We start from the raw sequence: 14,865 nt of genomic DNA on the forward strand, positions 1-14,865 counted from the left end.
CGGGAAACAAATTAGCAATTTCAATCTGTGGGATCCCATTTTGTCAGCATGAGTTATAACTTAAAGCCTTTCCAGGGATGAGTCGAACTTGATGGTTACCTTCAGTTATGGATTCCTTTCCCCTCCCATCACTTACAGCCGTGTCAACTAGATTCACTGTGATCCATAATGCGTCCACAGACGGACCTGATGGATGGACTCTGAGCCGTAATGGCCAGTGGAGATGCAGAGTGGGAAGATTAGCTGAGCAGTTATGGCCTCTGTTTCACTGCATCGACACGTTGTAAATGGAGATAGAGGATTTATTTCGAAGGGGAGACACATGAGGGAGGCTCTATACATTCTCCATGACAACATACAGAGCTGCATGGTGACACAGGGAGTGTGAAGCTGAAGGCTGCAGACGAGGAGGCTCTCTTTGTACGAGAAACAGGAGCTACAACAGGACACTTTTTGTTTTAACTGTATTTCTTTTTATTGTGGAGTATGTATCAAAGTATCTATCAAACATTTAGCATATTTATTTATATTTAACACTTAACTTCCAGTAAACCAAATGATTCCTGTTCTTCATAAGACCAGGCAAATCTTTGTCAAATGGACTGTCGTTTCAGCCACTAAATTATCATAGCAATGTCAATATATAAATCGACTATACATCCAGTTGACCTACTTTACAGTCCAATGAGTACTCGTAGCACTCGGAGTAAGACTGCGCAATTAATCGCAATTTCTTCGTTATTGGGGTTTGAGCACTTGCAATAAACACATTGCAGAAGTCTTTTTGAGAACAAGCAATGCCTCATCACTCAGCATGCATACATTTTAACTATGAATGGAAACCTGGGCATAATGTTCATGCTTTCACACAACTCTGATGCAGTCAGATGGCTTTTGGCATGATCGGCCGTCGTACCTCAGTATGCACACTGCACGACTAACTGCAGGCTTAAATTCAGCCCGACTTCAAAATCAGTCCTATAACTCAAATATCGGGTCTAAATTGGCCTGAAATGGTGCAGTATACAGCCCGGCTTAACAAATGCCACCTGAGATGCTTTAATAGTCAATAAACATTCTGGAGAATCATTTTCACCACAAGCAAATTTCTACAACAAACAGAGTATTTTTTTTTATTGCTGAAACAAGATAATTGATCAGTGCAGCATATTCAACTTATAGTTGAATCATAGTTGATGCATGACGCTCTCCTACAGCCTCCAAATAATGACAAGCACCTCTAGTTTGGTGCTAAATGAGGTACAGCTAAGGCTCAGTCCTTGGAGAATACATTAGATGCATATTTCTCCTCCTGGGCTTAATGGGGCTTGATGACGGTAATGCTTCATCTCAAGGTGGACCTGCATTTTTCAGTGAGTACAAACAGCCTCACTTTATAACCTAATTTATTAACGACAATGCTGTATTTAACTAAAGTTTTTATCCACTGAAGAGACGTTGGATATAAGTCATTCTGCTTTGTTTGATGTGATTCTGGCATTAGTAAGACGAACAAGTTGCAAACAGAGAAAAAGAAAAGAGCTATTTGTTTCCATCAGAAAACAGCAGGCTTTTATAACAATACAAGTCATTTCTAAATGGACATCCCAGTGATCAATACCTTTTATTCTCATGAATTGAACTTGCCATCCTACCCCGTAGTCTCCCTACTTCTCAGTTTGGTCAATGCAATATGAGCGTTTCTATTAACAGACGTTTTATAGATGTAGTCTGGGGAGCTGATACTTCAAACTGAAGCGGCAATGCTTGATATCAGTCCTTTGATTTCATTTCAGCCTTCACTGCAATTAACAAAAACGACGACACAGCTACGACTTTGATCAAGTCAGTCCAGCAAGAAACTTAAATCGATCAGGAGGATCGGGATTCAGGGAAGGTTAAAAACATTGTAAACCCATTGAAACTAAAAGTGTGTTTTATGTGTGTAATCAGTATTAATCATAGAAGTTTTCAAATGGAAAAACTAAATAATGCAGATAGAGAGTTACAGCTTCTCTTTATACATATACCAATACGTCCCTCCCAATATCTCGACTTGATTTTTTCAGATACTGAGTAATCCTCCATTGCGCCTGAGATTACAAACATTTAGCATTAGCTCCAAACCTTATGATATCTTGGGGCTAATTGGTTATGCTAAGAGATAAGAGCATTGACTAGCATCCTCACCAATGACAAGTACCCCATTTTTGGCAGTATTATAGGCCAGTATCTGTACTATATCTACAATTTATCAGTTTTTAAGAATTATATTTCCATCCTCATCCAATTTTCTTCATTGACTTAAAGACAGAGATAATTCTGTGATGCTAAGATCTAGTGCTACAGAAGTTTACTTGATGGCCTACCAAGAGCTATATTTTCTAACCCCAAATTGGAGGCCTTGTGGTGAAAACTTCGACAACTTGACGATTTAGTGTTACAGTACATATCAGTCATGACTCCAGACACCCAACTGGAAACCAGACAAATCGTACCACATGACATTTAAGCTAACTAGAAAGACCATCTCTGCTTCCAAGAAGTAACAGTATTTGGCTGGTGGAACTCCTGTAGCTATGAGGCTAACTATTACTCACTAGCTTTGTGAACTAAGGCTAGCCATCACTAGCTTTGTAGTCAACAGAGCTCAATGCAACAAGCTAACCGGATTAATGGGCCGCAGGGACTCTGCTTTTTAAAGCTAAGTGTTTTCATTGTTAAAAGTTAATTGAATCAATTATCATGTTCAATAAAGTTGATTAAATGTCTTGTATAACATTTTTCAGTGAGCAAATGTCTCGCCAGAGCCAGTTCTAGCCCAAGCCAAAAAAAAAAGAACAGGACCAACAGTATCAAAGATGTTTCTTTATGAGCTGTAAAATGTGTTATTGTCTGAATATCTCTGTGCTGTCACATCCCTCTGAGACTACAATAAAGCTTCTCTATCACACATCCAGCAGAGAAAAAACAGCAGTTTAACACAGCTTTGAGACCGTCTTGGCGAATCCCAGAGGACGTTTTCAAAGTCAGACAGCAGCCAAGAAGCTTGTTCATTAAAAGTGGGACTTTTTACAAGAGTCTCTCTGGTACTTATCAACTGTAAAACATCCCGCTGGGGTGTGTGGCTTTTTATGAGAGCGGGGACAGCGGTATATCACCTGACTTTAAACTCAACCTGGGGGACATGCCTTTGGAAAGCTTACATGTTGCTGTGATTTGTGTCCCACTCCGGTTTTATTGTCATCGACAGTTTATTTTGTTCTTGTACAACAACAGGTTGTCACAGACACCAGAGACCGATCCATAAATATCCTCAGAGTTCAGTGCTTGGGGGTGTGTTATTAAATGGCAAACTAGTCTGCTGTTCAAGACGATGGATGGGTCAACACAAGACTTTCACCATTTGGGATAAAAGTCAGATGTTGAATGAACTCAACTTTGAATCATTGTTGGTAGGTTGTAAATGCCCATGCTTATCAATTATGTAACGACCACTATTCCTCTGATGATAGCTTTTCTGGTGCTCTTGGAGAACCTCGCTGATGCAACAGCAACAGTCATACTTTTTCTTTGTTGTCTTTGTAAAGTGTTCATAGATTTTCGTTGGGAATCAACACAAAGCCCCCACTCTCGACCCTGATCCCTACACTAGACAAGTTTGACTCATCTCCCCCCGGCCTGCCTGTTCTGATTTTTGCCTGTTTTTGACCTTTGGTAACCTTAAACTCTTTATTTCACCCACCAGTCTCAAATTTGGTATTTTAACTTGGATTTATTATCTCAAAGACATTTGGATAAAGTGTTCTAGTCAGACTATCAAGCAGGCTCACCGTCATTCTCAACATTTAAATAGTTGACCCGCTGTGCCTCCCTGGCCAACAGTCTAGAAACTTCAGAGCTCTGAAAGGCTTACTGGCTACTTAACTGGACTATTGCAGCAAAGTTGCATCAGGGAGCAACCCTTTGATGCCTTAACTGTTGTATTATTTAACCACACGAGAGTATAAGAGGTCAAATATTGACAGCGGTGGATTCAGAGAAATAAAAACTTTTCCGATGTAATTCAATGCTTTGATATTCCAGTCTTTGCCCACTAGGGGGCAGGATAAATCCTATAAAGCTGATAAATTAACCATCAAGTGGAAACTTCTGCATTTGTTTCATTTTTCAACACCAGGCGTTGCTGCTTGGGCGATGACAGGCAAGTAAGAGTTCATTAACTACCCATCTGAAGAATGATGGTGATTCTACCAGTGAGCGAATCTTAGTTTGCTCTTTCCTTTAGTAGTTATTACAATCCAACCAAGTGCAGATTTTAGAGATCAAATGTGAAAATTTGTACCGGCTCCTCCTGCCTATATGTGGAACTGAAAAAAAACTGGAGTTTGTTAATCAGAGTCCTCTATCAGTCTGTGACATTAACAAATAACACACACTCCCTTCAGAGCCAAATGAATCGATTGAGCACACACCAAGGAGAGTGACTATTAGCCAGTGTGTGTGTGTGTGTGTGTGTGTGTTTCCTTCAACCTTTGAAGTCATTTGAGTGTCAAACCGTGACACTGAGTAGATCTTTGATAGTGATGACATTTTGAGAAGTCCTTGTATTTTACAGATAAGGAGAAAGTTAATGCATTACACCAGGGCCCCCACAAGTACAGAGGCACAAATAGAGTGTGTGTGTGTGTGTGTGTGTGAGTGTGTGTGTGTGTGTGTGTATGTTTCTGTTTATTCTGACGGCTTGATTGTCATTTCTAAACAAACCCAGCTGATTGTGCTGTCTGAATACATGATTAGGATGTTTGTTTATCTACTGGAGTCTATTAGATAAAGAAGAAAAAATTAATAACTCTGTCTGCACAATAAATCCTTATTTTATTGATAACGCAATGAGCTTTCACAATAATCACGTCTCAAAGATCTGAATTTATCACAATAAATATGAAAATGTATTCAAACAAGCACTGCTTACTCACTCAGCACGAGCCATTTATGTGCACTGAGCACTTTAGAAGCCTAAAGTTTGACATTTTAGCCGTCGCCATCTTTGGGTTTTTGAGAACCAAAAGTGACCATATTTGGTCAAGAGATTGGAGCTGGAGAGAGGCCAAATGTTTCACATGTTTAGTTTTGAATTCAACAGTATGACAGTCCCGTGCTAGCTCATTAGCTGGCTCTGAAAATGCTAAACAGTTTTTATTACACTAAAAGAAGCTCGGACTGCTTGTAAAAAGGACTGGCTCCTCTCATCACGGCCACCCACCATCTTCTCCTGGGGAAAAAGACAACAACAATCGTGACTACCGATCGCCGACCACCATACATAAATCCTATAATCTTGATTATCTTGTTTTCATTATCGTGGGACGCTGAAATTGAAACTTCATTAATTGCCCAACCCCTAAAAATGAGTGTGCTATTTTGGTTTGGTTAATTTAATTTGACTTCTTGACAATAAAGAAAAACACTACATAACAGTTGTATGTCTGAAATGGTCAATATGTCAGTTTAAAGTGTTAATGATTCATATTCTTAGGGGAATTAAATATATTTAAATGGTAAATGGATTTGAGATTTTCTAGTCTTCTGACAACTCAAAGCAGTTTTTGCACAGAAGGTCACACCTACCACATTCACACACTGATGTCAAGTGTCCAGTCCATTAGTTATAACTTATCCTATTCAGACACATTCATAAGCAGCAGATGCAGCGGTGGGACCAATTTGAGTTTCAGTGTCTTGCCCAAGCACACTTGGGGATCAAGCCCCCGAGCTGCCAGAATTTGACTGAATTTTGAATTTGACAGTGTATGTTTTGTCACCTCTTGGATGCTGGTGTGAACAGACAACATCATCAATCGGACACATTAGACAATATTTACCAAAACACAAAAAGGAACATCTTGTTTTCATGTATAATGTTCAACCCAACACAAACCTTTTATAACAAGTTGAACAATTTTTAACAGAGAAGAAGACAAACTGCACGACATTATGAGTCACATTGTAAATGTTGCTCGGCTGAACCTTCATCTGATCAGCTCTGTATCCGACTGTAAAGTCTCCCGGGGCTCAGTATGAAATGTCACTTAAATATCACGAGCATCAGTTCCCACTGACCGTAATACTCCCCCTGAGCCCTGCCTCTCGTATGAGCGGTGATGAAGTGCAGAAAACTGAGCGAGCAACAGCTGGCATACAGATATTAAAGTGATCAGTTTCCACCCCTGAAAAACACACACTGCTGCGCTGAGATATCAGACACCCACACAGCCTCAGAGTTGATGGATTTCATGGGGAGTTATTTTGATAAAAACAGACAGGGTTCAACTCAAGGGCACACAGGTAAACCCCAACTGAATGGGAAGGTGAACTTAAACTCAGTTAAACTAATTGTATTTGTGTTATATAATTTATAATCTTTTCATTACATTCAATCTCGAAGGTTTCTGTGTATCAAGTTAGGTGAGCTTTTACTGACATCTTGTGGCGGATTATTATTAATACACCCTCCTGCATCAACCCAAACTGGCATCATGAAACTTGGACCAGATGCATTCTTGACTTTTATGTTTATTTTTCGAGTGTTTCAAGCTTCAAGATGTAAGGAATTACATGTTTTGCCAAAGTTCAAACTGCAAATCCACAAACTAGGTCCTGTCTGAGATACCTCAAATACATCCTTTGATATTTTGAGTTTTTAGGAAAGCACTATATAAAATCAATGTATTATTATTAATATTATTATTATATAATCCAATACTCTCTCAGATATGTAAATTTCTATAACTCTTGGGTGTATTTATCTTGTATTTTAGTCACTCATTATGTTCCCTGCAGGAAGAAGGGTGTTAACTTTATAGTGTCTGAATTTTTTATGTGCAATAGCACCACCTTGAGGTCAAATTACCATATTTTAATACCTGCAAATCTAACAACATTCCCATCAGCCCCAGCAGTCCTCTGAGCAGCAGTCTTATATTGAAAAGGTAAGGTCTATCTTTCAATTCAAGTACCAAAAGAAAAAGGGGGGTAGGTGTTTTCAATGCATTTAGAATAGTACAAAACTGGACAAGAGCGACTTCAAACAACCACAATTCAAATCACAGCAAACACAACTAACAAAATACTTCAGCTGTGAACTAAAAAAACCAGAAGCACTTTCTATAACTGCTAGAAGCTTCCAGCAATATCCACTCTTCCTTCCTCGTTACATGTCATTATAGATTTGATACATGGTCCATAAAGTGTTTTAGTAACAGTTAAGTTATTGTGTTTCGATACTTGATGTAACTCTGGAAACGGTTTTAGTGCCGGTGTTACGATTTAACGAGTGACCCAGTCAACTGGCGCCTTTCCGCCGAATATGTCTGTGGTTGTCATAGTTACAACATATATTGAAAACGGAAGTGACTGAAGGCCTCTTCGTATAGTTTTTCCATTTTATACACATCTGATAAGTATTTATTTTAGCATTGTAATGACAAAAACTAAAAAAAGAGAAATTCGTGAGGACTCTTAATTTCCAACATCTGTTGTAACTATGACAACCTCATACGCACGCGGCGAAAAGGCGCCAGTTAACACGGTCGCTTGTTACACCGATACACCGGAGTAACTGCTCCAATAACATAAATTAAAAATATATTTATCAGGTTTTTTATTCAACATACTTTTTCTTAGATTTTGTGATAATATACAATGTTTGTACACGTTTTTTTTACTCACAAGTATTAATGCGATAAAATAATAATAGCTTACTTTTTTTTATTGTGTTGCTTTGCAAGCCAGTTACATCATTTTCTTTTTCCAGAACATAAAACAATATTCTCCTTTAGCTGTTAATAACCTCAGTATATTCCCAAACTGTTTTATTTTTATGACTAAGTATAGTGCTACCTCTGTTAAAACGTACATCAATACATTCCACAACATTAACTCTTTTCTTCAAAGGTGAAATGATTTTTTTTTTAAATTGTAACCACTACATTAGTGATGGTTGAAGTCAGAGATTGATTCAACATAGAGGATCACTTAAAAGCTACTTAAGGATACCTCTGCTTCTGTGTGCTCATTGTGCTTTGAAAACTTTACCCAAATTAGCTAAAGTCAACATCCAGCCGGTCTCTTCTTATCCTATTATGGTTGGGCCTTCTCCACTGGATATTTGGAATTTGAATATCCACACAGGCTTCACTTCACCTTATGTAAGGCTGTTTGAAGTGAACTGCTGTGTTACGGGCAGCTGTAGCTCACAACATGAATTGAATCCTTCATAAATATGGAATAAGAGCGCTGCTTCATTCTTGTGATGTCGTTTTAAGGAAATGTTAAAAACTTAATAAAAAAAAATACATTAAGTCAAGTGTTAAATGAGTCAAATATAAACATCTGAAGCTGTTTGCTGCCACTCAAGTGCATTCTGACTCAAACCTTTCACATATAGCCTAGAGAAAGAGCTGCATGTAGGCTATTGTTTTCATTACTTGACTTTTTTATCATGACATATCATCTCCTCTATAAACATCAATCAATGCATATTTTTTAGGGTTCTCTATTGCAGCTGCTGCACCAACTCCATGTCCATTTCAGAGTCTGAGGAGTTTTCAAACTTGGTCTGCTTCTCTTGGCCCAACTTGACCTTCGGTTTAAAGTCCGCAGAGATCATCTCCTTCTGGATCCTCTGCTCCCTGAGCCTCCTCAGCAGCGCCAGGATCTCCTTCCTCTGGTCCGCCATGACTTCATACCGCCGTCTCTCCTCCTGTCTCTGCCGGAGAGCGTGGACGCTCAGCTGCGGCTGCTGGACCAGGACCGACTGTTTGGGACCGGCGGTGCTGCTCACTCCTCTTGGCCGGGACACGGGCAGCCTCTGGCGGATGTCTGCGGACACGAGGCGGGACTCCAGCGGCGGCAGGAGCGACTGCGAGCTCCAGAAACTCCTGGCGTGGGACACGTCCTCCGGAGAAGAGCCCTCAAACACGGTGAAGAATTTATCAATCTCCTCCTGGTCACACATTTTAAAACTTTAAAACGTGGAATTAGCTCAATGTTAAATCAGCTGGAGTGAAGAGTGAGTGTTTGGTATGGTCGCCATGGAAACGAGACTGCTACGGCAAGACGGCGAGATCAAGAACCTTTCCGCGTAAACATTTTATTAACGCTACCTGGCATGCGAGTTATTGACAGTAAAGGTTAACAGGGATAAAGGTATTCCAGGTAGCACCAATTCACTAAAAAGTTATTTTATGACACTTAATACAGAAGTCAGGTAGGCCTATAGCTCTGAAGAATGCAATGAAATCAATAAAGTGAAGTAACCAGTTGTGGTGGGGGATCTATTTTAAGTCAATCATAACAGTGTGGCATTAACTACAAAAAAATACCCCAAAATATTTACTTTTTTTTACCAGATGATGAAAAAAACTTGGGTTATACATCTGAAATGTTGTGTAGTTATCCTACAGTGAAAATTATACTCAAGCAAAGTACAATTAACTACTTAAAATTGGCTTGTCGGCCACGCTGTCTGAATTGTAAAACAGCAAAATGTAAATTCACATTTTAAAACAGTAAACCTCACCCTCACACTCCTGCACGCAGCCTCCGTTCTCCAAAAGCCAACCTCCTATCTCCCCCTCTTAGAACCAAGCACCGAACCTGTGGGGGGACCAGAGCCTTCTCCATAGCTGCCCCCCCTCCCTCTGGAACTCCCAACACACATTCAACGCTGCACCGACCCTCCTACTTTCAAATCACTTCTCAAAACTCACCTCTTCAAACAAGCTTTTAATGTATGATTGTGATGTATTTTCTGTTTTCTGTTGTTTTACCTTTATTGTTGTTATCTTTATGGTTTGTGTGTAATGTTGCAATGTCTGTTAGTCTGTCTTTACTGTTCTGTTCTTTCTGTTTTTAACTATTGTAAAGTGTCTTTGAGTTTTTTAAAAGCACTTATAAATAAAATATATTATTATTATTATTATTATTATTATTAAACCATTTATCAACCGTGTTCAATTCAAGGCTTTAATCTGAATGAAGAGCAATTAAACCTTCTTCTTCTCTCTCTGTGTGTGATAGGCTAAAACAAAGTTGCCCATATGGCTGCTGCCAACTTTGGAAAATGAGGCGGTTCTGCACGAGCCGTTCCACCCCCAGGTGTCGCAAGGAGGTATAAAAAAGCGTGGAGAGGAGGAAGGACCTCAACCTTATCATCCTCATCACTTCATTCACCTGACATGACAGTCTCACATCCCTGGAGTTGAGCCTCCATCCTGCACTGAGGGCTGACGTGCTGCACAGTGAGTACAAAGACTTCTAAATGATCTTTTACCTCAAACAAAACTAAAGGGTTTGTTCAGATGGCAGGTAGAAGATTTTATCAGTTTAATACAAGGATATCTGCAGAAATTACTTATTTAATTAGACGGAAAGGGTGTTCATATCACAAGAACATGCAAAAAAACTCTATGGAAGAACTTTTAAGAAGCTTGTTGATAACTAAAAGTCATTCTTCATTCACTTTTTTGACTGAAATTCGAAAAACTGTTTACTGTCAAAGACCTTTAAATGAAAATGAGTTTATTATTTTTTATTTAAGCCCAATTAAAAAACTATTTTTGCTGAATGGAAGTGATGGAGGAAGGCCAAAAAAGCTGCTTTAACTATTATTTTTGGGATTTTGACTGACCTGAAGAATTCCCACTTCTCTGTAAATATGTCAGAAATCCTCATTAGAACTGCAGGATTTTTAACTCCTGCCTGCATACCTGTTCTGTTTTGCCTGTGTGCCGAGGGCTACACATGGATGCGCCTGGTGACATGTCACAATTTTGGTGTAAACGGTAAGCTTGGCTGGACACATGAGCTGAACCTTATAAGGAAGTATGCCTGCTAAGTCCCTAGCATCCCTCTTTGGGATACCAAGCTTACCAGGAGCAAAAGGGTTAGCCAAACATGGGCATTCCAGCGTGGCAACTCACTTGTTTGATTATAGGGGTTATCTGTGTGCTGCTTTTCATGTTTTATTGCGTGCTGCTCAATGGGAGGTCAAAGCAGCCTTGTGACCCGCACGAAGAGGCAGAGCCAAGGATAAGTGAGTAAGTAGCTCGTTGCAAAGTGTGCAGAGGCCGTTATCAGCAGTAATCTGTCAGGCAGTTCACTAAAAACCAAAATGTAAATGATGTCTGTGACGCCTGGATGCAAAGATAGAGCCTGAGTCATAGAAGGAGGAAGACAGAGGTACAAAAGATGAGCTAACATGCTGTGTTGTGTTCTCTCTCTGTGTTGAGCTGTGTGCCTGTTTAAATATCTGCAGTGATGTAACACACAGTATGTCTGATGTTTTTGATCTCTTCCACTTCATGAAATGTAAAAAATTGTTCTTTACTGCTCGTCAAAAATGTGTTTCAAGTTAAACGTCAAGTTTATTTGTCAAGTGCACAATTATTGCAATCCCGCTGTCATTGCTTCAGAATCCACTTTCTCAAGCTCCATCTGACGGTAATAAAGAAAATCCTTAGAGAGAAAAAAGGTGAAAAACAGGAATCAAAGTATGAGATGTAAACAGGGGCAGACGTTAGAATATGAGACAAGATAAATAAAAAGGCAGTAGTGATGACAGGATTTAAAGGTTTTAGAGCAGAAATGTTAATTAATGACTAGAACTGGTAGTTGGAAAGGTGATAGCAAGATGTAAACAAGTTATTCACATAGTGTGTAGTGGTGACTTTGTCCACAAAAAAATAAACTCAAAATTAAACCAGCAGCGCAGCACAGGGACAATCGATTGTAGACAGGATCCAATCAAAAGTCATATGCAGGAAAAAATACAATTTCTCTTGTGTTTATTTTGGCTTTCAATTAATGATTATTTCTCGCGGTGTGTCCTGAGTTCCTGGTTAAAAAAAAAATACATTCACCTTCCCAGATGTTGGCTATCCTGTCTATTGGCCCGTCTTTACAGTATATACATCACCCGGTGTAATCAGAATCAGAAATACTTCATTAATCCCAGGGGGAAATTTGTTTGCTACAGTTGCTCATAACATCAAAAATCAGTAGGAAGTACAGATAAGTTCACAAAATAAAAATAGTAATAACAATATAATAAGCATAAGTACCAAGTGAAAGCAATAATAAAGTAGTATAAGTAATAAGCTATGTTCAAGTGCAGGTAATTGAAAATATAAACAATATTAACAAATATGAATATACACTGATGGATTAACAGCGTAGATATTGCACGGTTCGTGTATAGATAGCACTTTTGATGTATAAATATTGTCCAGTTTTCAACAGATTGCACAGTTTTAGTAGAGAATCGACTTTTTCTTTCAAAATAAAAGCATTAATAATGACGCAAAATAAAAGCATTAATAATGACTCAAATGTCTTCATAATAACATAAACTGTATTAAACGTAGTCCTATATGTTCCTCAAGCAGGTTAACATCAAATAAATCAATTATTTAATGTATAAGAAGATGTACTTTATTCATCCTCTGAGTGGAAATTCAATTTCACACTTTGTTGTTGAACCTGATACACACACACACACACACACACACACACACACACACACACACACACACACACACACACACACACACACACACTTATGCACAACAGAATCCTGTTAACATGGAATAATGGAGCGATGTCAGAGGGAGGGGGGCGGCCCACAGTGAGCGCTCCTGGGCTGGAGGGGTGGGCTCACTGCTCTGCTCAGGGGCATCTAGGCAATGCTCAGGAAGTGAACTGGCACCTCTCCAGCATACAAGATACAGTTTGCGGAAAATCTGCATCGGCAAGCGTGTTGTTCAATGCAGCAATGCCAATTTGATGATTTGGATAAATATAAGAAATTGAAGAGTGAATATTATTTTACTATTTACAGGCTGATTAATGTGGGGCACAAAGTTCTGAACATGGGTTTCAATTAACACAATGTGTTGTAGTTCAGCGTTTGATTTTGTTGACTGTATGTCCCGTAGGTCAGAGGTCAACCCGACTCCCATCGACCCTCCAGAGGCCGACCCGGTCACCGCTGACGATCAGGACCAAAGCTCGACTTCCTCGGAGCTACCAGAGGACGACTCGGACGCGGACGGCGGACCTCAGATCGACTCCAGCGCCGACGGTGATATTCCGAACATGGCCGAAGAAGACAACAAATACCTCTTCCTGGAAAATGACTTCCGCAACAGCGGGGTGGCGCAGGCCGATTTTGCGGCCAAGAAGATGGTGTGGATCCCGTCAGAGAGGGAGGGCTTCGAGGCGGCCAGCATGAAGGAGGAGAAGGGTGATGAGGTAATGCACACCCGTGATGATGTCACTGTGAACAGATGATGCTGCAGTATCTTAGCTGTCTCTGCATGCTGCTTACGTCCCATGACTTTAAATATTTAATCCTGCCACTGACAAAGAGAAGCTTAACTGTCTTTAGTTGTTTTTTATAGCAGTGACAATAAATATTCTGTTCCATTTTTATGCTTTAATGAAGCTGGATGCTAAGTTGTTTTGTACCAGCCTGTAAACATGTTTATTTCTGCTTAAACAAATGCTCATTTTAACATGGGATCTGATGGGGCTTCCTGGGCGTTTGCAGCCAGCCCCCTAGTGGACACTTGAGGGAACTGCAGTTAATTGCACTTACCGCATTGGCTTAATTTTTTTCAACCTGCAGGTGCTGGTGGAGCTAAGTAACGGTCAAAAAACGACTGTGGCCAAAGACGACGTCCAGAAGATGAACCCGCCTAAATTCAGCAAGGTGGAGGACATGGCTGCTCTCACCTTCCTCAACGAAGCGTCCGTCCTGCACAACCTGAAGGAGAGATACTTCTCCAGCCTGATCTATGTGAGTGACACACACACACACACCTATACACACATACACACACATTTGTGGGCCCAAGGGTGAGAAAGTCAAGTGCTATGCCTACATTAAAGTCTTAATAAACTAACCTTCATTGTGTTGAAATTGTGTGAGGAACCTAATAATATCATTTTAGAAAACGGGTCTCAACTTGGACGTTGAGTGAAACGATGATTTCAACTAACTAAACATTGATTTAAGAAGGTAAACCGGGATAAAAGCAGGAACAGCGTATGTCCTATAAAGGTCAGCAGGTAAGACCCGGCTTCTTACACCCCCTTATGAAGTTCAGGTGGAAGAGTCCTTGTTGAAGGACTTTGTGCCGACCCTTTGGGCTCTACTTTGACTCAGGTTGAGATGAAAGGATCAACAGCTTATGTTTTTTATTTTTTCAGTCACTCTTACAAAGTCTAATAAGGTACGAGATGTAAAATTAAAACCCCCGGCTGGTGCATCTAATACTGAGTGCCATGAGGATCACAGGAGGTTAAGACCTTCAGTCCCTCCGGTCCATATATGAGCAGACGTGTCTAAGAAGAAGAAAAATCACAAGCGCTCACAATGAGCTGCGACCTTCTGGTACAACATTGTGAAGAAAAAATAATTTATATACATTTGATTTTGAAGAGCCAATCGCTTTGTGAAGTTTGTCTGTCTCCTTTCATTCCACTTTTTTCAATTCATATATCTGGACTGGATTTTGTTCTTTTTAATTTTACAGCAGGACAGGACACCCTCCTAGTGGGGTCCAGATCCTGGTGGTCATGGTGATACCCAGGATGTGATGAGGAGTGGGTTTCTGAGGCTGTATCTGAACTCTGCTGAGCTGGACTGGACTGAGGAGGGTCACAGCGATCACACTGAACTCCACAGACTCATACAGACAGTTCGTCAACATCCAGGAGACTTTTCACCAAACCATAATCAGACAGGCACAAAAAAAAAAACACCCCAGACTCATCTCATGTTTTCCATCCTGAGAACAA

General features: G+C 39.9%; 2 protein-coding genes across 3 annotated transcripts in view; one reads left to right on the plus strand and one right to left on the minus strand.

Annotated features, from left to right (window-relative positions):
• Positions 1-7,978: 7,978 nt before the first annotated feature.
• Positions 7,979-10,067, minus strand: hoatz (HOATZ cilia and flagella associated protein). Its single transcript, XM_020647293.3, has one exon. The coding sequence runs from the start codon at positions 9,017-9,019 to the stop codon at positions 8,558-8,560; it is 462 nt and encodes a 153-aa protein (XP_020502949.2). The 5' UTR covers positions 9,020-10,067; the 3' UTR covers positions 7,979-8,557.
• Positions 10,068-10,170: 103 nt separating this feature from the next.
• The window catches only part of LOC109994099 (myosin-11-like), a 25,421-nt gene continuing 20,726 nt past the window's right edge, over positions 10,171-14,865 (plus strand). For both annotated transcript variants that reach the window (XM_065964575.1, XM_065964576.1), the window contains exons 1-3: positions 10,171-10,304; positions 12,999-13,314; positions 13,691-13,861. In XM_065964575.1, coding sequence (XP_065820647.1) covers positions 13,159-13,314; positions 13,691-13,861 — 327 coding nt within the window. In that variant the 5' untranslated portion in view covers positions 10,171-10,304; positions 12,999-13,158. The remainder of the gene's footprint in view (positions 10,305-12,998; positions 13,315-13,690; positions 13,862-14,865) is intronic.

Source organism: Labrus bergylta, chromosome 16, assembly GCF_963930695.1.
Source record: "Labrus bergylta chromosome 16, fLabBer1.1, whole genome shotgun sequence".
In the NCBI taxonomy this organism is placed as follows: domain Eukaryota; kingdom Metazoa; phylum Chordata; class Actinopteri; order Labriformes; family Labridae; genus Labrus; species Labrus bergylta.